Source organism: Syngnathoides biaculeatus, chromosome 7 (assembly GCF_019802595.1).
Source record: "Syngnathoides biaculeatus isolate LvHL_M chromosome 7, ASM1980259v1, whole genome shotgun sequence".
NCBI classification, from domain to species: Eukaryota; Metazoa; Chordata; class Actinopteri; order Syngnathiformes; family Syngnathidae; genus Syngnathoides; species Syngnathoides biaculeatus.
The window spans coordinates 1391698-1415956 of NC_084646.1; the positions used below are offsets into that span (position 1 = coordinate 1391698).

The 24259-nt window shown below is 42.6% G+C and overlaps 1 protein-coding gene across 7 annotated transcripts in view; it reads right to left on the reverse strand.

The window, feature by feature from the left end:
• Nucleotides 1-24259, reverse strand: part of kifap3a (kinesin-associated protein 3a) — a 206669-nt gene that overhangs the window by 157290 nt on the left and 25120 nt on the right. For all 7 annotated transcript variants that reach the window (XR_009795737.1, XR_009795738.1, XR_009795739.1 and 4 more), the window contains exons 2-5: nucleotides 14908-15039; nucleotides 14612-14757; nucleotides 14444-14502; nucleotides 4720-4861 (exon numbers count right to left, since the gene is read on the reverse strand). Coding sequence is in view for 4 of the 7 variants with exons in the window: in XM_061825097.1 (XP_061681081.1) it covers nucleotides 4720-4861; nucleotides 14444-14502; nucleotides 14612-14757; nucleotides 14908-15039 (479 nt within the window). In the remaining 3 variants the exon portion in view is untranslated. The remainder of the gene's footprint in view (nucleotides 1-4719; nucleotides 4862-14443; nucleotides 14503-14611; nucleotides 14758-14907; nucleotides 15040-24259) is intronic.

Consider the following 24259-nt stretch of genomic DNA (forward strand, 5'->3'; position numbering starts at 1 on the left):
TAAAGATGTGGTGCAATGGAAAATTAAGGGTGATGATGCAGAAACCGTCCTTCGAAGTGTTCGCTGCAGATGCGTGCAAATTTCTGCGGGTGATGAACGAGCCTCAACTTTGACAGCCACAGCTTGATTCTTTCATGTTTATCCCAAGGGAGGTTAAACAAGGACAAATTTGGGTGCATTTACTCAGTTTTGTTGCAGCTTGATGCACAACACATCGGCATCTTGGCTTAGCTAGAACGAATGGTCTGTAATGCTAAGCACCAGCGACGTCAGGCGGGGGGGGGGGGGGGGTCAAGGATGTTTCTTTCGGTTTGGCTGTGAAAGCTGGCATACATCCAGATTTTATTTATTAATGTGTTCTTTATTTTCAATTGTTTTTTTTTCTTCAATTAATGTAGAAAATGTATGTAATAACATTACTTCACATTGAATGTGAGGGCCGGAGGAGGAAGAGTGAAGCTCCAGGGAGAAGAGATAGAGAGGGCGGACGACTTCAAATACTTGGGGTCAAAAATACAGAGCAATGTAGAGTGTGGTAAGGAAGTGAAGAAAGGGGTCCAAGCGGGGTGGAACAGTTGGCGGAAGGTGTCTGGTGTTCTATGTGACAGAAGTCTCCGCTAGGATGAAGGGCAAAGTTTATTCAACAGTAGTGAGGCCGGCCATAATGTACGGATTAGAGACGGTGGCACTGAAGAAACAACAGGAATCAGAACTGATGTTAGCAGAAATGAAGGTGTTGAGGTTCTCGCTAAGAGTGAGCAGGTTGGATAGGATTAGAAATGAGCTCATAGAGGGACAGCCAAAGTTGGATGTTTTGCTGACAAGGTTCGAGAGAGCAGACTTCGATGGTTTGGACATGTTCAGAGGTGAGAGAGTCAGTATATTGGTGGAAGGGTGCAGAAAATGGAGCTGCTAGGCAAAAGAGCGAGAGGGATACCAAAGAAAACGTTAATGGATGTTGTGAGGGAGAACATAAGGACAGTGGGTGGTAGAGAGGAAGATGCACAAGATAGGCTTTGATGGAAAAAGATGACACGCTGTGGAGACCCCTAACGGGACAAGCCGAAAGGAAGAGAAGAAGAATATTACTTCACATTTGAGTTTCATGTAAATGTGAATTTTGAGGAGAGTCTTCCTCCTTCGTCCAAACAACCAAAATAATTTTGCCAAACCTCAGACATAAAAATGTAGACAGTGAAATTTATATCAAAATAGGCTACTGCACGTACAAGTTATACATCAGAAATAAGTACACATATAATTTGTTTATATATATATATATATATATATATATATATATATGAGAGAGAAAGAGACCTAATTGTGTTAACAGTTGTCAATTATATCATATTTGAGAAATTTATGTCCAACTTACCTTTGTGTTTTCTGGTTTGGATATCCTCCTGAATAAGTGCACAGCACTTTGCCGGGAACGTCCACTTTTTGTAAGTGTTCAGTTAGACATGTTGATACCATTTTCATTCCTATCTGAACCGTTACACTTTTTTCAAGCCATGCCCATCTGAAACAGTTTACCCCATGGTTTTTATCAATTTCCCTGACACGCTCTTCATCTTTTCGCTCCAAGACTTTCGCCATACAGACCGCTCAATAACATACGCATACGTATGTCTATAAGTTATATCTACGCCGTAGTAAACGGAATGCTTCCCTAAGAAATGTGAACATCAGAGTGAAAATACTGATGAAATACCGCCAAAATGGTGCCGGAAATCGGAATTTTGTCGTTATTATAAACACCAAATTTGATACAAACAGATAGCAATGCCGTAAACAGGTAGCAATGCTGTAAACAGGTAGCAATTCTGTAAACAGGTAGCAATTCTGTTTTCCGCTATCACAGCTGTGACTATTTTCACGACAGGTGTTGCCGATAGATACTGGCAGCTGGTCTTGATCACAGCTAAACCGTGAAAAAAAATTCAACGGTCGTTTCACAACAATGACATTTTCATCTGAAAAACTCTGAATTTCAAGAATCTGCGGAAAATTCTCATCCCTGAGGATATGGTGAGAGGTAGCATTAATGGTGTTGTGTAGGATGACCCTGGTGGTGGGGAAGAAGATTAAGAAGACAAAGGTAGACCACTGAACCATGCGGTGGAGGTGAGAAAGGAAGAAAGTTGTGCGGCCTTTCAGAAAGAGCTGAGATAGGCTTTCGATGGACAGGAGGAGCTACCGGAAGACTAGAGTACTACAGCCAAGGTGATCAGAGACAAAGGCAGGAGAGTACTTGATGTGTGTTCTGGTAGGAATGGGGAGATGGAGACTTGGTGGTGGAACGCCAAAATACAGGAAGTAATACAAGAAAAGAGGTGCACGAGGAAGAAGTGGGACACCGAGAGGACTGAGGAGAGGCAAAAGGAATATATTGAGATGCAACGTAGGACAAAGGCTAAACAAGATGCATATGACAGGTCTACCAGGTTGGACACGAAAAAAGGAGAAAAGAATCTCTACAGGTTGGCTAAATAGCGGGATAGATGTCTAGGTGACTAAGGACAGAGATGGAAATGTGTTGACTGGTGCCAGCAGTGTGCTAAATAGATGGGAGGAATACTTTGAGATGTTAATGAATGACCAAAATGAGAGAGAAGAGAAAGTAGAAAAGGCACAATGGAAGGAAGTGGTGATTAGTAAGGGGGAAATTACAAAAGGCACAGAAGCAGATAAAAAAATGGAAAACCAGTCCTGATGACATCCCTGTGATGGTATGGAAACAATTTAAAGAGGTGGCTATGAGAGACGTACAGTAATCCCCCTCTACTTTTCACTTCACTTATTGCGGATTCAGTGCATTGCGATTTTTTTCCACTACCCCCCCAAAAGAAAAAAAACCCAGGTAGTTTACAGTTGTACTATATCCCTTTAAGAAGCCCAAAAAAAGAGGCGGATTGCCTTTTTGGAGCTGATTGGCTGCATCATTGAAGCTCCACCCAGGAACTGTCTTTCTCACTCTCGCCATTTTCTACACTTTTAGAGTGTGTGCCTGACAATGGCCTGGTGACTAAGGAAGAGGAGGAAGCTGCATTCGCCTTCGCGGATTGCAGACAAACGGCCTGGTGACAGGAAGAAGCTGATGGATCAGTGAAAATGTTTAACTTTTTGATCTGATCAAAGACAGCAGAAGTTATGCTTTTGTGGTTCCAATATGGTGAATATCCGTAAAACCTTTTCAATAACTTAATAAGGAAGCGAAATGTGTGATGATGAACCTCAAGCTGCAATGAGGGATTCACCCCCTCAAGGACGAGGCCTTTCGCCAAGCAAAGGTTGGATTGAAAAATTTCAATTTCAATAGCGTGCCACTATATGGTACAAGCTGTCGAGCTTGTCAATTATGTTCCTGAGGTTATGTCCTTGTACAGTGTGTTGTATTAAATGGATTAATTGTACATAAAGTTATCTAATATTTGCTCTTTTGTTAATGGTCTTTTGCTATGCTTACATCCACTCACAATTGCTTTATTTACCACGTATGCTGTGTTTATGTTTCGGAATGCCTTAAGGAAATTAAAAAAAAAAAGAGGATGCACGGAGATGTGGCCAGTGGCCAGAATGGGTTGGAGATGGATGGAGAGAGAGAGAGAGAGAGAGAGAGAGAGAGAGAGAAAGAGAGAGAGAGAGAGAGAGAGAGAGAGAGAGACATCCTGCGTTCGCCTCGGGAGAAATGGTTCCTCTTGTCTACGAGGGGGCACCATACCGGCAAAATGGAAGTGATGTAAAGTGGCAAGCCGGCAGTGATGTCACAGCAATGCACCACTGACATTTGGCGCGACACAAGAACACATCACGCGTTTGCTTTGCTTGTGACTTTACGTCCTGCAATAAGTTATTTTATTATTATTTAACTAAACATTTGTACTGTTTTTGTCTCAAGTATGCAAAGTATAAATATGTACCGTTGATTACACATTCTGCTACCCACACGACCGCTCCAGCAGAAGTGATACATACAGTGTTTTATAATTTCCAACTCTATATATTTATAAGGTTTTATAATTCAAGATTTGACTAAGTACTGTACCTCTTTTTTTCTCAAATATACAAAGTAAAAATGCTGTTTACATATTTTAAACGTTTTCGTACGCACATAAATATACATCCCGCCAACTTCGCAGTTTTTTACTTTTCACGGGTGGTTGTGGTCCCAATTAACCGTGAAAAACAAGGGATTACTGTCTACCTATGGTGAAAATTGGAAAACTCATCTTTTTAAGTGAGAGAACTTTCACACCTGGTGGCTGACTAAAATTTTGACTCACTGTACCGACAGTATTTTTTTGGTTTTATATTTATTGAAATAAATGGTTAATGGATTACACTTATATGGCACTTTATCTACACCATCACAGTGCCCAAAGCGGTTTTCATAGCTTCGCATTCACCCACTCTTGCACACATTCATACACCAATGGGCAACTGCTGTCATGCCAGACACAATCAGGCCCACTCAGAGCAAATTAGGGCTCAGTGTCTTGCCAAAGCAACAAGCGGACAGTTGGAGCCGGGATTCGGTCATTTTCGGTCACTAGATGACCTACTCTCCCGACTGAACCATTGCCTTAAAATACTGGTAAAAGTGGTCACTTTGCTCATGAACATTCACAATTAGAAATTTCTATTCACTTTTATATCTAAATGCTACAAGAATAGACTGGACAGAAATCTGATTACATTTTGAAAAAAAATATGTACCATTCTGTTTGAGTTCCTCTAGGTTGTCTGGGTTACGGGCCAGTTGAAAGATCAGTGTGGCACCCCTGATCTTCTCCTGGATGTCCTCATACAGCAGCTCCAAATACTCATCAATGCTGTTGATACGCGCCTCTTCATTGAGCTAAAAAGAAAGAGAAGTTGATTTTGTAGCCACAAAGCTCGAGACTGCGACCAAAATATGCAACCCTTTCAACGGTGTGCGAGAATAAAAAATTGTGGCTCCACTTGTGAAGGTAGGCTTTATGGTCCCTTAAAAGTACCAACCACAAAGACGCCATCTTTTTCACTGCTTTAATGAATCTCCTCCACCTGAAGGCTCTCCTTTCAGAAGAAAGAATGCCTTCTCAATATTATGAACAGCAAACGAGCGGACACATTTATATCCCTCGCCAAGGCAATACCATGCCTCACGTGACGCAGCTGTCGCTTCTGTCATCAAGCGAGGAGGACCCGGCGACAAGGGCGCAGATGGCTGAATTCAAGTATTTTTTAAGTTTTTTATTTTTCAAATATTAATGGAAACAGTTGAATCTTTTCTTTTAAAATTTTTACCCAACACCTACATTTTTTTCAGTGTGGCTGAGGTCCTTACAAAACATGTTACCAGTCATGGGGGAGCTGTTGTATTGTTAAGAAAAACAAAAACAATTGGTGTTTTTTTTTTATAAACCACTTTTATGCAGCATCCTGTGTAAGGAAATCCTAATAATGCTAGTTCTATCATCAATATTTCACTTATTTGTGAATGAAATGTCCATAAAGTGACTCTCCAACATGGACTTGATATAAAAGTGTCAATTTTAGTTACAAAAAAAACACCCACCTTGTTTTTGTCATACATGTGTCCAGAAAAGGGCCCTCTGACTGCTACTTGTTTGACTCAGTACTGTGTGTGTGCATTTTATCCATCCATCCATTTTCTTTGCCGCTCATCCTTACAAGGGTCGAAGGGAGTGCTGGAGCCTATCCCAACTGTCAAAGGGCAGGAGGCAGCATACACCCTGAAATGGTTGGCAGCCAATCGCAGGGCACATAGAGACAAACAACCACACTCACGATCACACCTAGGGGCAATTTAGAGTGTACAATTAATGTTGCACGTTTTTGGAATGTGGGAGGAAACCGGAGTGCCCGGAGTAAACCCATGCAGGCATGGGGGGAACATGCAAACTCCACACAGGCAGGTCCGTGATTGAACCCGAGACCTTGGAACTGTGAGGCCAATGCTTTACCAGCTGACCCACCATGCCGCCGCGCATATATATATATAGTCTTTCAGCATGACAATGACCCGAAGCACACAGCCAGGAAAACCAAGGAGTGCCTCCGTAAGAAGCATATCAAGGTTCTGGTGTGGGCTACCCAGTCTCCAGACCTAAACCCAATAGAAAATCTTTGGAGGGAGCTGAAACTCTGTTTCTCAGCGACAGCCCAGAAATCTGTCTGATCTGAAGAAGATCTGTGTGGAGGAGTGGGCCAAAATCCCTCCAGGAGAGTCTGCAAACCTGGTGAACAACAGGAAACGTTTGACCTCAGTAATTGCAAACAAAGGCTACTGTAGCAAATCTTAAAATTGCTTTTCTAAAGGTGTTCAAACACTTATTTATAGCTGTATCACCCAAATAAATCACATTGTGATTTCTGAATTTTTCTTTAAATTATCTCTCTCACAGTGGACATGCACCTACGATGATCATTTCAGAACCCTCCATGATTTCTAAGTGGGAGAATTTGCAAGATAGCAAGGAGTTCAAATAGTTATTTTCTTCACTGTATATGGTTTCATAATTAAAGATTTAACTAAATCTATTTTTGTCTCAAATATACATATTTTAAACATTCTGGTACCTACATAAAGATCCTCCACTACTTCATGGTTTTTCACTTTTTGTGGGTGGTTCTGGTACCAATTAACCATGAAAAATGAGGGATTACTGTACTTTGAGAAGTTGATGAATGAAGAAAATGAGAGAAGGAAGTGTAGAAGAGGCAAATGTAATAGACCAGGAAGTGGCAATGATTAGTCAGGGGGGAAGTTAGAAAGCCACTGAAGAGGATGAAAAATGGAAAGGCAGTTGGTCCCAATGACATACCTGTGGAGGTATGGAAGCAATTTGGAGAGGTGGCTGTGGAATTTTTGACTAACTTTTTCGATAGAACACTAGCGGGCAAGAAAATGCCTGAAAAATGGAGGAAAAGTGTGCTAGTTCCCATTTTTAAGAACAAAGGTGATTTACAGAGCTGTGGGAACTACAGAGGAATAGAAACAAATAAGTTATGGGAAAGAACCATTGAGACCAGACTCAGGACAGAAGTAAGTACTGTGACCAACAGTATGATTTCATGCATAAAAAGAGCATCACAGATGCGTTATTTGCCTTGATAATGATAGTGGAAAAGTAGAGTAGATCAGAAGAAGCTACATTGTGTCTTTATGGATCTAGAGAAAGCCTATGACCAAGTACCAAGGGAGGAACTGTGGTACTGCATGTGTAAGTCTGATGTGGCAGAGAAATATATTCAAATAGTACAGATGTATCAGAGCAGCAGAACAGCTTTGAGCACCTTCCAGTTTGTTGGTGTAATGGATAGGCTGACAGATGAGGTTAGACTGGAATCCCCTTGAACCACGATGTTTGCAGATGACATTGTCATCTGCAGTGAAAGCAGGGAGCAGGTGAGCAACAATTAGATGGACATACATGGAAAAAGATGACGTGCTATGGCAACCCCGAAAGTGACAAAATGAAAGGAAAAAACAAAGAGTGAAAGAGAAGTAAATGTAATTTGTGAGATCCAAAGATAAGCAGACAGTGCAGCAGAGCAAGAGGTCCCAGCTCTTGAATGACGTTTGTGTGTTTTGGTTAAGCTGCATACAGCCAAAAGGACTGAACCTAAGTGGTGTGGACCATTTGAAGTACTACTTTCCATGTCTCATACTGTCAAAGTTAAAAGGGACATGTACAGTGCCTTGTGAAAGTATTCGGGCCCTTGAACTTTTCATCCTTTCGCTAGATTTCACGCTTCAAACATAGACATAACATTTTCATTTTTCTTTGTCAAGAATCAACAAGTGGGACACGATCGTGAAGTGGAACGGAATATATTGGATTATTTTATACTTTTTTAATAAATAAAAAAACTAAAAGTGGGGCGTGCAATATTATTCGGCCCCTTCAGTTTCAGTGCAGCAAACTCACTCCAGAAGTTCAGTGAGGATATCTGAATGATCCAATGTTGACTAATGATGATAAATAGTATCTGTGTGTAATAGAGTCTCCGTATGAATGCACCTGCTCTATGATGGTCTCCAGGTTCTGTTTAAAGTAAAGAGAGCATCATGAAGACCAAGGAACACACCAGGCAGGTCCAAGATACTGTTGTGGAGAAGTTTAAAGCCGGATTTTGATACAAAAAGATTTCCCAAGCTTTAAACCTCTCAAGGAGCACTGTGCAAGCAATCATATTGGAATGGAAGGAGTATCAGACCACTGCAAATCTACCAAGACCTGGCCATCCCTCAAAACCTTCACCTTGAACAAGGAGAAAACTGATCAGAGATACAGCCAAGAGGCCCATGATCACTCTGAGCCCGAGCTGTTTTGCAAGGAAGAATGGGCAAGAATTTCCATCTCTCGATGTGCTAAACTGATAGACATACCCCAAGCGACTTGCAGCTGTAATTGCAGCAAAAGGTGGCGCTACAAAGTATTATTGCAAGGGGGCCAAATAAAATTGCCAGCCGCACTTTTCAGGTTTTTATTTGTTAAAAAAAGTTGATAACACCCAATAAAATTCTTTCCACTTCATGACTCTGTCCCACTTGTTGATTCTTGACAAAAAATTGTAATTTTATATCTTTATGTTTGAAGCCTGAAATGTGGCGAAAGTTTGAAATGTTCAAGGGGGCCGATTACTTTAACAAGGCGCTCTAGTCACAGTGGGTTTATATTTCCTACTCTGCCAAACAAAATGGACAATGAGACACTATTTTAAAAGGAACTAGACCTTGTATCATAGTACAGCAATTCTTGACAATACGTCTCAGAAAGTGCTGACTACTTACAACTGGGAAAATGGCTGTTAGAGGCACTAGAGAAGAATTAGTAAGGGAAGGCCTCATGCCAAAGGACGCACACTATCCTCTCGGAGCAACAGAGAAAAGCCTCACTCGTGTTGCCAAGGACTGTTGCTTAACCCATAAAAATAAAGTGTAAATTGTGTCTCACCTATCCGTACATAGCAAGTCCCTAAGAAAATGTGGGTGTTGATCCTCATTGGCCCTTAAATGTACAGTCATATAATTACAATAATATGTAAAGATTGCAACAGGAGACATTTGAATGGGCTGAAGTTAATGTCTCCTGTCGTTAAGCCAAAAGAGTGTGTATTCAAATTTTCGAGCATCAGAGGAAGAATAAATAAATCTGTAAAATTTTTATTTTTGCTGAGTAGCCTCCTTGTGACAGGAACAATCTATTTTCAAAATAAATTACTACTAAATTACCTACTTAATGCAACAAATAAGAGGACTTGTGTGAAAGTATATTTTGGGTTTATTCACTGTGGAGAATACATGCAATTGCACTTTTGCACTTTGCACATGCACTTTTATTCAGTTCATTTTTCGATATTCTGATTTTTTTTTTAATTTTTTTACATACTTTATGTTTGGTTTTCTGATGTAATCTTGCAGTTCCCCAGGCAAGAGGTGAGAAGAGAGAAAATGAAGATGTTGAGGTTCTCGCTCGGAGTGAGCAGGTTGTATAGGATTAGAAATGAGCTAATTAGAGGGACAGCCAAAGTTGGATGTATTGGAGACAAGGCTCAAGAGAGCAGACTTTGATGGTTTGGACATCTCTAGAGGCGAGAGAGTGAGTATATTGGTAGAAGGGTGCTGTCAGAAGGAATTTCAACTCTCACCTCCGAAAAAAACTTTTCTCAGGTCCCACAGGAGGTGGGGGACATTGAATCCGAGTGGACGATGTTCCGAGCCTCCATTGCTGAGGCGGCCGACTGGAGCTGTGGCCGTAAGGTGGTCGGTCCCTGTCGTGGCAACAACCCACAAACACGTTGGTGGACACCAATAGTGAGAGATGCTGTCAAGCTGAAGAAGGAGTCCTATCGGGCATTTCTGGCCTGTGGGACTCCCGAGGCAGCTGATAGGTATCGGCTGGCCAAGCAGAATCTGGCTTCAGTGGCAATCCATGCCTGCTCTTTGCAGATGATGTGATTCTGTTGGCTTCATCAAGCCGTGATCTTTAGCTCTCACTGGAGCAATTCACAGCAGAGTGTGAAGCAGCTGGGATGAGAATAAGCACCTCCAAATCCGAGACTATGGTCCTCAGTCAGAAAAGAGTGGCGTGCCCTCTCCAGGTCGGGGATGAGATGCTTCCCCAAGTGGAGGAGTTCAAGTATCTTGGGGTCTTGTTCACGAGTGAGGGAAGAATGGAGCAGGAGATTGACAGACTCATCGGTGCATCGTCTGCAGTAATGCGGACTTTGTATCAGTCCGTTGTGGTGAAGACGAAGAAAAGTCGAAACTCTCAATTTACCAGTCAATCTACGTTTATAACCTCACCTATGGGCATGAGCTGTGGGTCATGACCGAAAGAAAAAGATCTCGGATACAAGCAGCCGAAATGAGTTTGAGGGTGTCCGGGATCCGGGAAGGGCTCAGTGTCAAGTCGCTACTCCTCCGCATTGAGAGGAGCCAGATGAGGTGGCTGGGGTATCTGATTCGGATGCCTCCCTGGTGAGGTGTTCCGGGCATGTCCCACCAGTAAGAGACCCCGAGGACGACTCAGGACACGCTGGAGAGACTATGTCTCTCGGCTGGCTTTGGAACGCCTTGGGATCCCTCCGGAAGAGCTGGAAGAAGTGGCTTGGGTAAGAGAAGTCTGGGTATCCCCTGCTGAAGGTACTTCCACCCCGCAACCCAACCCAGAAAAGTGGTAGATAATGGATGGATGGACATCACTCAAGAATATCTCCACATTCCTTTTCTGCTTTCGACCCAGCGCTGCCAACTTAACAAAACGTGCTCTCATAAGTGGGTCTTTGACATAAAGGAAATCAGTCAGAGGACAAGGGGCAGTCTGCATCAAATATGGACAAAGCGGATACAAAACTGTCAAAGAAAAGTAGCTGTCACTTCTAACTAACAACAGACTCCCCGACAGACGGACGAGTAACCCGATGAAATAGCCAAAATGACAGACCTATAATTGCTCAATTTCCCCGGGGGTGTGTGTGTGTGTGTGTGTGTGTGTGTGTGTTGTGTGTGTGTGTGTGTGTGTGTTACTCAGGAGGACCCATGCTGGGCGAAGGAACTACTTCAGGGGTGCCCAAACACCGGTGGCCGGGGGGGTGGGGGGTGGGGGGGGGGTGGCTCCTTTCTCCTCCAAACCAGCAGTGTGACAGCATGGGCCAGGCAGCCTCCCGGCCCAACCTACCTCTGCGTTGGGTGAAACGGCGACAACTGGCGATATGACGCGGATCTTTTTTTTATGTTCTGAGAGATGGATTATGTCGTCAGACGCAGGTGGAGATTTTTATTCATCCTGCTGCAATCGGACAAGTACACGGACACTAAGAATATGACACGGATCTTTTTTATGTTCTGAGAGATGGATTACGTCGTCGGACACAGACGGACCTTTTTATTCATCCTGCTGCAATCGGAGAAGTACACCGACACTACCGATATGACGCGGATCTTATGTTACAATCTGAGAGAAGGATTACATGGTCAGACGCGGACGGAGCTTTTTATTATTGCTACTTTCAGAGACGTTGTTAGAGTTTGGTGACTATGCATCTAGTTACCTCGTGTTACACGCTACTAAACTGTCTTTGTACTTGTATTTTATTTTGTGCTGTATTGTATTGTGCGTGATTTAATTGTCTTAAACACAATACAAGTGCTTTGTTATATGTTGCCGGTTCGATCATGGGGATTTATTCTAAATTCACACATAACATATGCTATAAAAAGGAAGACTAATTAGTCCCCCACAACTATTATTTTTTCATTATTTTTTTGCTGTTATTTAGAACCCACAAAGCTCTGGTCCTTTGCACCTTTGAAATCCATTTTTCACGACGAACTGGGTGTTTTGGAAAAGTGTAAAGAGTGAATCCATCCACCCGAGTGTTCAAGCAAAATCCAGCAAGTCAACAAAGCTGCATTTTGGTTAAAACGATGAAAAAAACAATTTTTCGTCGGTACAATAGGTATAAACACTCGACCCCCGTTGGTTCTTCTCCAACACAAATGCCTCGAGACGATTTTCATGGCGGGAGATGCAAAAATCCATATAAGACAACATTCTGACGTGTGTTCAGAAGCTATTGACAGCCAGCCTCAAGCACACTTCCAAATGTTCATCAGTTACGGTAAAGCAGTAAAATACTCCTCAAATCCCATATGACAGTGGTAGGTTTTTCTCGTCTTTCTTCATCCAGCTCCCCTATTCATTTTTATACACCAAGTTTAAGCTAGAGATGAAAGTGGACTTTTGTGAAAATTCCTGAAAATACAAATGCAAGCACTAGGGGGATCTGGGAAAAAAAATTGATGGCTGTGGTGCATTCTGGCAATATCTGTTAACAAAATTTAGACAAAAATTGAAAGTACAATTTCTAAGTCCTGACCAAAAAAAAAATTGGGCAGAAGTTCCCCAAGCCCAGATTTTTTTGCCCCCCATTCCCCGATCACTGGATGGCACACAATCACATTTGTCATTAAAATATGCCATCTGATCTCAAGACAAATGAATTAAGTGAACTGTTCAGTAAAAAGACATCTAAAATTGTCCTTTTCCCCACATTATACATATTATAGTATAGATATAGAATATACACAAAAATATTGCCTAGAATTTCTACACCGTACAGCAAAACATGTTAAAGAAGTTGTTCTGTTGTAATTATTTTTAACGTTTAAGTCTCAAACTTTTTACGTAGCGTTGTACTGATACACTCGACCACATTGCTCACTATCTTAGATATAGATCTAGTAATACTAATAGTACAATCAGTTGCCTTTAAAAAAAAACAAACAAATATATATATATATATATATATATATATATAATATATATATATATATATATATACACACACACACACACACACACACACACACACACACACCACACACACACAATTTGAAAAATGATCATTTCTAATTTCAACTGATATTAGTGGAACATGATAAACAGTATTTAAAATTTTTCAGCAATAAAAATTCTTGATCTGTCAAACTTTCTGAAGAAAAGTCAAATGCACTGGCCTTTCAAGGAATAAACACGAACGGTCTATACTCACAGTCTTTTGAAAATGCTGAAAGTTTAGCTCAACATAATCGGCGTTAGTGGCAACAAGCGAGCGATACATTGTAAAGAAACATTCCTGTCGGCAATCGTGACGTATTGTTGTTGGGGGGGGGGGGTGTCGTGCACCACGGGACTGCCGTAAATTGGAGGCCGGCTTGCTAGAACGCGCATTTATGTGCATGCACTTGACGTATTGGCCACACCTGAATCAAGTGGATGATAGTCTAATGTTGTTGTGTTTTGTTTTGTTTTTTTACGCCGTCACACTGCCTCGCGATCGACACAATGAGCACCCCTGGTGTAACTCAATTTCCTTTGACATAGCTCATGACGTTGATGACTTTTGATTTAAATGCGTTCACAGTTATGTGAAGGAGTTCTGAACCAGAGCTTTCGTACATCCGCCGTACATGCTCAGTACGGGTCATTTGGTTAACAACGTTTATGAAATAAACACGTAAATTAATGTCAAGACCACACAAAATAAGCGACGATGCGAGGGGAGGGGCGTTACTGTTACTAGTGTTAGTGCCTCAACATGGCTACGTTTGTCAAAGCAAAACAACAAACTCAAACGCATGTTCATTCAATGTTCTCAAATAATATCCGGATTAATTTTAGGCAATTTTTCCTCAATTTTTCCGGAGCAATTTTCATGAAAATGTAAAAAATCCGGAATTCCGGGAACATCCGGAGGACTTTCATCACTGTTAAGAGGGTAGCACAGTGGTTTCACTGTTAAGCATTGCCCTCTCGGTTCTGAGGACCCAGGTTCAATCCCAGCCCCGCCTGTGTGGAGTTTGCATATTCTCCCCCTGCTTCCGTGGGTTTTCTCCAGAGACTACAGTTTCCTCCCACATCCCAAACACATGCATTAATTGGACACCCTAAATTGCCCTTAGGTGTGATTGTGAGTGTGGCTGTTGTCTGTCTCCATGTGACCTGCAATTGGCTGGCAACCAGTTCAGGGTGTACCCTGCCTCCTGCCCGTTGACAGCTGGGATAGGTTCCAGCACTCTCACGACCCATTTGAGGATAAGCAGCTAAAAAGATGGGTGGGTGGGTTGATGGATGGACGGATGATTATTTCTGATATCGAATCAGACAGATCAGTATCAGATAAAATTCAAGGCTAAAATATCGGATCTGAACTGAAAAAGTTGATTTGGACATCCCTTGTTATTTTCAAGACCACTGTGGGTTTTTCTTCTTTCAACACAGGGGCACCAACTAGTTAATCCACATATCTAAGTACATATACCTTAAAAATCTACTTGTACATTTGTACTAAATCACTTCCCATCAATGAAGATCAGTGTTTACACTCAAACTGTGTCAGTATTGTAATTGATTTTAGTTTTTACCTCAACAGGTGTATATGGTGCAAAATCTCGAGGAGAGGTACGTTTTTTTCCTTGGTCATCTGTGAACAACAAGGTAAAAAAGACAATGCAAATCATCAAGTAATTTAGAACCATTTAGAGTCCTTGTCATGGAAACTTCAACTGTACATTTCGTAATTTCTTCATTACCATTTGTCTGTCTGCGGTTTTGAAGGTAGAACAGCAGTTGTTCAACCTCATTAAGTTTTGAGGGATGAATCAAATGACATTCTTCCACCACTTTCCGAGCCAATGATGATGTGTCAGTGTTGGAACTCAGGCTTTTCAGACGAATGCTGTAGGGTAGAGAAACATATTGAATGCCTAGTTAGTGTAAAATAAAAACCTCAATCATTGCATAGTCTTTTTAGCCTTGAGATGTATACATTTAAAGATATAGGCACAATCCAAATATAATACAATCATAGTACAAAAACATTTCCTACATTTTCTGACACTCTTTGCGACCGCCAACCATGGCATCCCCCTGCTCTCCAAGTATCATTGCCTCGACCTCATATTGGACCACAATGGCTTTCTCTGTTGGGTGGACATCGAGAGTACATCCCTTCACTTTCCTGTCATGTAGAAATACAAAGTAACCAGTTTATTGTTGGGTTTTCATTCCATACATTAAGACAACAAAAAAAATTTGTTTTACACTTCCACACGTTGAACACATTTTAAACTTATTAAAACCTTTTTTAAACACAATTTAAATGTATTTGAAAATACACACAAAAAACAACTGCTGGAGTAAAATCTCGGGAGCCAGGCCGAGAGGTTGGGTTTGAAAGCAAGCGCCTGTGGCTGCAACTACGGAGCCCAAGTGGGCACAGCCCAACAAGCCAAATGAGGCTCCCCCTTCCCATGAGTTCATCACCTGTGGGTGGGTTCAAGGGGGTCGGGCACGTAGTGAGCTCGGTGGCAGTCAAAGGTGGGGACCCTGGCAGTCCTATTCCCAGCTCTCGAAGCGCCCGAGCTGGTGTATGAGGTGAAGAAGTTCTGACTTAATACAGGATAGTCAGGCTCACCTCCACACACATCTTAAGCTCAAGTACCACTGAGTTCCCCACAGACAGAGATGCATACCAGATGTGGACATACTTAATGCCCCCCGACTTAGTGCCTGTACGTTGGGGTTTACGCCTATGGACGAGAGAACACTACTTCTGGGGACTCCCTCATTCCGCTGGGGGACTTCATCTCACGCGGGGAATGCCTGTGAGACCTAGAGGGGCGTGATTGGGTGGAATGGTGCACCCCCTCCAACCAAAACCCATACGATGTTCTGTTATTTGACTTCTGTGCTTGTCGTGGATTGCACATAACGAACACCATGATCACGAATAAGGGTGTACACGTGCACTTTGCACAAAGACATCCTAGGCCGCAGCGCAATGATCAACTCAGTGGTTGTGTCGTCTGACTTGCGGCCACCTTCTTGGACACACTGATAGCGTGAGGGGAGGAGCTGTAAAATGATCATCACCTGGTGGTGAGTTGGCTCAGATGGGAGGGGAAGATGCCATTCTGACGTGGCAGACCCAAATGTATTTGAGGGTCTGTTTGGAATGTCTGGCAAAGTCTCCTGTCAGAAGGAGCTTTAACTCCCGGATGCCCTCGCCCACATTCCAGGGTAGACGGGATAATGAGTATGAGTAGACGATGTTCCGTGCCTTTACTGTTGAAGAAGAGAACTGGAGCTGTGGTTATAAGGAAGTCGGTGCTTGTCATGGCTGCAATCGTCAAACCCACAAGCAGTGAGCGACGCTGTCAAGCTAAAGAAGGCGCCCTTTTGGGGCTTTTTTGCCTGTAGAACTTGGAGGCAGCTGCTGAGTACTGGCCAGCCAAGCAGGACACAGCTTTTGTGGTCGTGAAGGCAGAAACTTGGTTGTGGGAGTTCAGCAAGTCTATGACGAAATTCTGATCCAGACTAGCCTAACGGAAACCGCTCCAGTGCAAACAACAAAAGATAACGGACGTTGTGTCCCCATCCTGCCTCAAAGTCTGTGCAAACCAACTTGCTCCAGTCACCACAAAGATATTCAACAGGTCTCTAGAACTGTGTGAAGTACCAACCTGCTTCAAGCGCGCCACCATAATCCGCGTCCCCAATAAACCAACACTCTCAGGTCTAAATGACTAGACATTTGTGTTCATGAAATCCATTGAATGCCTAGTGCTGCACTACCTCAAGGGTATCACAGGTCTTCAGCTGGACCCAATGCAGTTTGCCTACTAGCTAACAGGTCTGGAGATGATACAGTCAACATGTGTCTGCACTTCATATTTGAACACCTCAACAGCATGGTAAACTACGCGAGAAACCTGCACATGGACTTAAACTCTGCGTTCAACACCATCATCCCCGCACTCCTCTCCTCCACACATCTCCAGCTCAGCTTCTCACCTGCATCTGAAAGTGGACAGGCAAGACACAGCAGGTGAGGCTGAGGGACACCACACTAACCATCAGCACCGTGGCACCCCAAGGTTGTGTACCCATCCCAAAAGATTCTTCCCTCTTGCAATTAAGTTATTAAATTCTTGAACAGCTAACTTGGAATTCCACGACAACATGACGCCAGTTTTCTACCTCGATTTGTTGTTATCACACCCTGGTGTCCCAATCAGTATTATATACGATGGACTATCGCACAACTTGTCAGTTTATACTGCATACTACACTATTCTTTTTAAACTGCATACACGTCTTAAAGTCTTGAAATTCTTGAAACCCAGAAGACTGCATTCTTTACAAATCTTTGCATGACAGTTTTTATTTTAAAAAATTAAAAATAAAAAATTTCCCTGTCAATCTGCTCTGTTGTTTTTCGCACCGAAAATATACATTGTATTAGGATAGCTCCAACTACCGGATACAAATTCTTTGTGTTGTCATCACATACTTTATCAATAAAGAGGATTCTGATGATTCATGAAAACCTGCAGTTTGCAAAAAAATAAATAAACCTGAAGGACGCCAAGAAAGTAATAACATACTCCAGTCTGATGTGAACAGGAGATTTGCTTCCAGTCTCCAAGCTAGTAGCAGTTTAAAAGGAAGGCTCTGACCAGCCCGATCGTAATTTAATAAATCCTGTTGATTTTGGACTGAATGTTGTGAATACTCGACGCGGGACGCTCCTGATGACGACTTCAGTGGACTGAAACCACCATCTGTGCAACCTTAGTACCCAAATTGGAGCTGTATCATTCGCGTCAAAGCTGCTCGGCCTACGTTAGCCAAGCTGAGCCCATTAACAACAAGTGTCTACTTCTTCTTTTCCGTTCGGTTTGTTCCGTTAGGGGTTGCCACAGCGTCATTTTCCATCTTACCCGATCTCCTGCATCTTCTCCTCTAACTCAACTTTATTCCTCTATAATCCCCACAGCTCTGAACAACAGCTTTGTTCTTAAAAATGGCAATTACTTCACTTTTCCTCCATTCTTCAGGCATCTTTTAACCCGCTAGTATTCTGGTTGAATAAATTGATTAAAAACTCCACAGCCATCTCTCCAAATTGCTTTTATACAAACGGTATGTCATAAGAACCAACTGCCTTTCGATTTTTCATCCTTGTAGTGCCTTTCTAACTTCCCTTTGACTAATCATTGTCACTTCCTGGTCCTTCACCCTTGCCTCTTCTACTCTTCTCTCTCATTTTCTTCATTCATCAACTTCTCAAAGTGTTACCTGCTGCACATCCTTCTCATATCTTTCCCTCTGTCTGGCCAACCTGGAGAGATCCCTTTCACCTTCTTTCGTGTCCAACCTGGTGTACATGTCGTCATATGCCTCTTGTTTAACCTTTGCCCTACGTCGCATCTCAATGTATTCTTTATGCCTCTCCTCAGTCCTGTCAGTGTCCCACTTCTTCTTCACTAATCTCTTTTCTTGGATGACATCCTGTATTTTGGGGCTCCACCACCAAGTCCCCTTTTCTCCTTTCCGCCCAGAAGACACACCAAGTACTCTCTTGCTTGTCTCTCTGATCACCTTGGCTGTAGTAGTCCAGTCTTCCGGGAGCTTCTCCTGTCCATCAAGAGCCTGTTTTAACTCTTTCTGAAAGGCCACACAACATTCTTCCTTTCTCAGCTTCCACCACATGGTTCTCTGCTCTACCTTTGTCTTTTTAAACTTCCTACCCACCACCAGAATCATCCTACACACCACCATCCTATGCTGTCGAGCTATAGTCTCCCCTACCTCTACTTTACAGTCAGGAACCTCCTTCAGATTACATCGTCTACGCAAAATATAATCCACCTGTGTGCTTCTACCTCCACTCTTGTAAATCACTCTCTGCCTTTTCTGGAAATAAGTGTTCACTGTAGCCATTTCCATCGTTTTTACAAAGTCCACCACCATCTGTCCCTCAAAGTTCCTTTCCTGGATGCCGTACTTCCCCATAACTTCTTCATCGCACCAGTTTCCTTCACAAACACGTCCATTATAATCAATCAATCAATCAATCACAATTCACTCTCTGTTTGGGATGCTCAGAACTACTTCATTTAGTTCCTTCCAGGATTTCTCTTTCAACTCTTGGTCACATCCTACTTGTGGGGCATAGCCGCTAATCACATTATACATAACACCCTCAATTTCAAATTTCAGTCACATCACTCGATCTGATACTCTTTTCACGTCCAAGACATTCTTAGCCAGCTCTTCCTTTAAAATAATCCCTATTCCATATCTCTTCCCATCTACTCTGTGGTAGAATAATTTAAACCCTGCTTCTAAACTTCGAGATGCACGATATATCAACCTTTGTCTAAATCATCATGCCAACCAACTCCTGAGCTTTTCCTGTCATTCTCTTCTTCTGACGACGACGAATACAGTTTCCTGCACTTCTTTGTCCTCGACCCACAGTAGCTGAATTTCCACCGACGCCCTGCAGGTTAGCAGGTTATTCTTTAGATGAACGCTCTTAGTTGTTTGACAGTTTTTACACCGGATGCCCTTCCTGACGCAACCCTCTGCATTTATCCGGGCTTGGGAACGGTCTACAGATTGGACTGGCCTGTGCCCCCATAGGGCTGCATTTAACAACAAAAGCGTCTTTTTCTAATATTTACTGAGGAGGAAAACATCAAACGCTAGTTATTTACACGTCCTGCAAACCCTACATATCGTATACAACGAGGATAGTGAGTACCAATAAGAAGTTCGGCGAGTGGAAACGCCAACTTAAACTTGCTTACCGGCCTACTATTCCTTAGCATAGCTTGCTAACAACGAGACACGTTTGTGATCAATTCGTGGATGTTGAAGAAACATCGAACATGAGTAACTTCATAACTTGTACGACAAGGGCTGTGAGGTCTTAGGAAATTTAACAAGTCTTACCTTAGTACATCTTGGCTCCCAAATTGGTGCCGTATTGTTCGCGTTGAAGCTGCTCAGCCCAAGTTAACCTAGCGCGCTAACAACATTACTTACGTAGAGTATACAACGAGGATCAAACATCAATCGTGGACTCAACCTTCAACTACTAGAGTGAGGGCCATTGTGGTTTGAATCCCCTCCATCCACGTAACATTTAAATCGCCATATCCTTTATATTTTTAACACAGGTAGTATGTGCTTTGTGTACCTTATGTGCTGACTGTTTATTGTGATTGCTTTCATTTGACCTTAACTTTAACATAGATGAGGTAGTATGTGAATTGTGTATCTTATGTGCTGACTTTATCAGATTGCTTTTTCTTTTTGATTATCTGCAGCCCGTTGGGCAGCACATCATTGAGCTACCTGTCGGCCGGTCCAGAGCCTGGATAAATGCAGAGGGTTGCGTCAGGAAGGGAATCTGGCGTAAAACTGTGACAAACATATATGAGCATTCATAATACAAATTCCAAAACGGTTAGGTCATGGCCCGGGCTTCCTACACCCACTCCCGCAAATGTTAATCTACAAGGCATAGGTAGAAATTCAGATAATGTACGTCGAAGACAAAAAAAGAGGAAAGCGGCTTAGTCGGAAGAAGAAGAGGAATGCACAAACTGTACAGCTGTGTCTCGGGACTTTGAATGTTGGGACTATGACAGGAAACACTCTGGAGGTAGTTGACATGATGACTCAGAGAAAGGTTTATATATTGTGCATCCAAGAGAGCAAGTGCAAAGTGAGTAAGGCTAGAAGTTTAGGTGCAGGGTTTAAATTATTTTATCATGGTATCAATGGGAAGAGAAATGAGTAGGGGTTAATAAAAATGAAGAGCTGCCTGAGAATGTCTTGGAGGTGAAGGGTACCAGATCGAGTGATGAGGCTGAAATTTGAAATTGAGGGTATTGTGTATAATATGTTTAGCGGCTACGCCCCACAGGTAGAATGTGATCTCAAGTTGAAAGAGAAATTCTGGAAGGAACTAGACGAAGTAGTCCTGAGCATCCCAGACAGAGATAGAATTGTGATTGGTGCAGATTTCAATAGACATGTTGGCAAAGGAAACAGGGGTGATGAAGAGGTGATGGATAAGTATGGCATTGAGCAAAGGAACTTTGAGGGGCAGATGGTGGTGGACTTATACACTTATACACCACTTATTTCCAGATGAGAGGAACAATGAGTGACCTACAAGAGCGGTGGTGTATAGGATGACTTTGGTAGCGGGTAGGAAGAAGAAGAAGACAAAGGTAGAGCAGAGAATTAGGTGGTGGAAGTTGAGAAAAGAAGAATTTTGTGTGGCCTTCTTGAAAGAGGTGAGACGGGCTCAAGATGGACAGCAAGAGCTCCCAGAAGACTGGAATACGACTGCCAAGTTATTCAGAGAGGCAGGCAGGAGAGTAATGTGTCTTCTGGTAGGAAAGGGGAGAAGGAGACTCAGTGGTGGAGCCCCAAAATACAGAAAGTCATCCAAAAAGAGATTAGCGAAGAAGTGGGACACAGAGAGGACAGAGAAGAGGCATAAGGAATACATTGAGATGCATCGTAGGACAAAGGTAGAGGTGGCAAAGGCTAAACAAGAGGTATATGACTACATGTACTCCAGGTTGGATACGAAAGAATGAGAAAAGGAGTTTCTACAGGTTGGCCAGACAGATGGATAGAGATGGGAAGGATGCGCAGCAAGTTAAGATGATTAAAAATAGTGATGGAAATATGTTGACTGGTGCCAGTGTAACCCAGTGTGCTAAGTACATGGAAAGAGTACTTTGAGAAGTTAATGAATGAAGAAAATGGTAGAGAAAGTAGAGAAGAAGAGGCAAGCGTGAATGACAGGGAAGTGGCATTGATGACTAAGGTGGGAAGTTAGAATGGCAATGAACAGAATGAAAAATGGAAAGACAGTTGGTCCCGATGACATACCAGTGGAGGTATGGAAGCAATTTGGTGAGGTGGCTGTGGAGTTTTTGATCAACTTATTCAATAGAATACTAGCGGGAGAGAAGATGTCAGAAGAATGGTGGAAAAGTGTGCTGGTTCCCATTTTTAAGAACAAATGCGATGTTCAGAACTGTCAAAACTAAAGAGGAATAAAGATGATGGGCAACACAATGAAGTTATGGGAAACAGTAATGGAGGCTCGACTCAGGACAGAAGTAAATATCTGCGCGCAACAGTATGGTTTCATGCCTAGATAGCGTACCACAGATGCACTATTTGCCTTGAGGGTGCTCATGGAAAAGTACAGAGAAGGTCAGAAGGAGCTACATTGTATCTTTGTAGACCTAGAGAAAGTGTATGATAGACTACCAAGAGAGTAACTGTGGGACTGCATGCGCATGCACAAGAGAGGAACTGTGGGACTGCATGCTCAAGTCTGGTGTGGCGGAGAAATATGTTAGAATAGTACAGCACATGCATGAGGGCAGCAGAACTGCAGTGAGATATGTCGTTGGTGTGTCAGAAGAATTTAAGGTGGATGTGAGACTTCATCAGGGTTCCGCGTTGAGCCCCTTCCTGTTTACAGTCGTAATGGATAGGCTGACAGACAAAGTTAAACTGGAATCCCTTTGGACCATGATGTTTGCAGATGATATTGTGATCTACAGTGAAAGCAGGGAACAGGCGGATGAACAATTATAGAAAGATGGAGGTACGCACTGGAAAGGAGAGGATTAAAGATTAGCCGAAGTAAAACAGAATATATGTGGGTGAATGAGAGGGGCAGAGGAGGAAGAGTGAAGCTACAGGGGGAAGAGATAGCGAGGGTGGATGGCTTCAAATATTGGGGTCAACAATACAGAGCAATGGAGAGTGTGGTAAGGAAGTGAAGAAACGGGTCCAAGCGGGTTGGAACAGTTGATGGAAGGTGTCTGATGTTTTATGTGACAGAAGAGTATCTGCTAGGATGAAGGGCAAAGTTTACAAAACAGTGGTGAGGCCGTGATGTACGGATTAGAGACGGTGGCACTGAAGAAACAACAGGAAGCTGAACTGGAGGTGGCAGAAATGAAGATGTTGAGGTTCTCGCTTGGTGTGAGCAGGTTGGATACGATTACAAATGAGCTCATGAGAGGGACAGCCAATGTTTGATGTTTTGGACCCAAGGTTTGAGAGAGCAGATTTCGATGGTTTGGACATGTCCATTGGCGAGAGAGTGAGTATATTGGTGGAAGGGTGCTGAGGATGGAGCTGCCAGGCAAAAGAGTGAGAGGAAGACCAAAGAGAAGGTTGATGAATGTTGTGAGGGAAAACCTGACCGCAGTGGGTGTTAAGAAGAAGATGCAGGAGCTTGGCTTAGACGGAAAAAGATGACATGCTGTGGCGAAAGAAAAAGAAGTATCTGATGTGAACAAGACAGAACATTTTCACCTTAATTCTAAGCGGTATGTGTGGTGAAAAACGGGCACTGTTAATCGACTCTCCAATGCAGTCACAACACTTAAGCATGGTGGTGGAAGCATTATGCTGTGGAGGTGTATTTTGGCTGCAGGGACAGGGACAGGACTGGTTGGAATGAAAGGCAAGATGAATGTGGCCAAGTACAGGGATACCCTTGACAAAAACCTTTTCCACAGTGCTCAGAATCTTGGAGTTGGCCGAAGGATCACCTTCCAACGAGACAAAGCGAAGCATACAGCTGAAATGAAGTGGCTTCATAACTGCGTGACTTGAATGGCCCAGCCAATTGAGCATCTCTGAAGGGACCTGAAAATGGCCTTCCACCAATGTTACCCAACCAATTTGACTGAACTGAAGATGATCTGCTCGGGGGATTAGCGGATTAGCATCCACAAATCCAGGTGTGGAAAAACATGTGACATTTCCAAAAACATTCATGGCTGTATGTCTCTTGGTTTTTGTTCTTGTTGCTTTGTTGTTCTTTGTTCTGAATGTCATACCAGGGCCGCATCGACTGCCAGAGAATAACTTGTCTTGTCTTTTTACACACTTGGCCAATCAAGCTGATTCTGATTTGCTCAAAAGGGTGCTTATATACTAAACACTTTGGGCTGTGTGATATTTCAGGGGGATTTTTGTTTTTTTAATAAATCTTCAAAAACTGAAAAATTTTGTAGGCTTCACACGATCAGGATTATTTGGGCTCATCACAAAAAAATAAACAAAAAGATAACCGATCACTGATTTGATCAGAGAAAGAGCAATGTTTCATTTACTGGAGGTGTGCTGAATGTGTCGATCGCGAGGCAGTTTGGTTCGATCGCGACTGCATGTCAAAAAAAAAAAAAAAGACAGCCGTATTTTTATGACCTTTAGCTCACCGCGCTTGTGCAATCAACGACACTTACTACAGGAAAACACGCTAGTCAGTGAGTTCCCCCCTATTTTAAGCCCTAGCTTAAGAAATCTTATTAAACATGAGTATGGATGCTTGA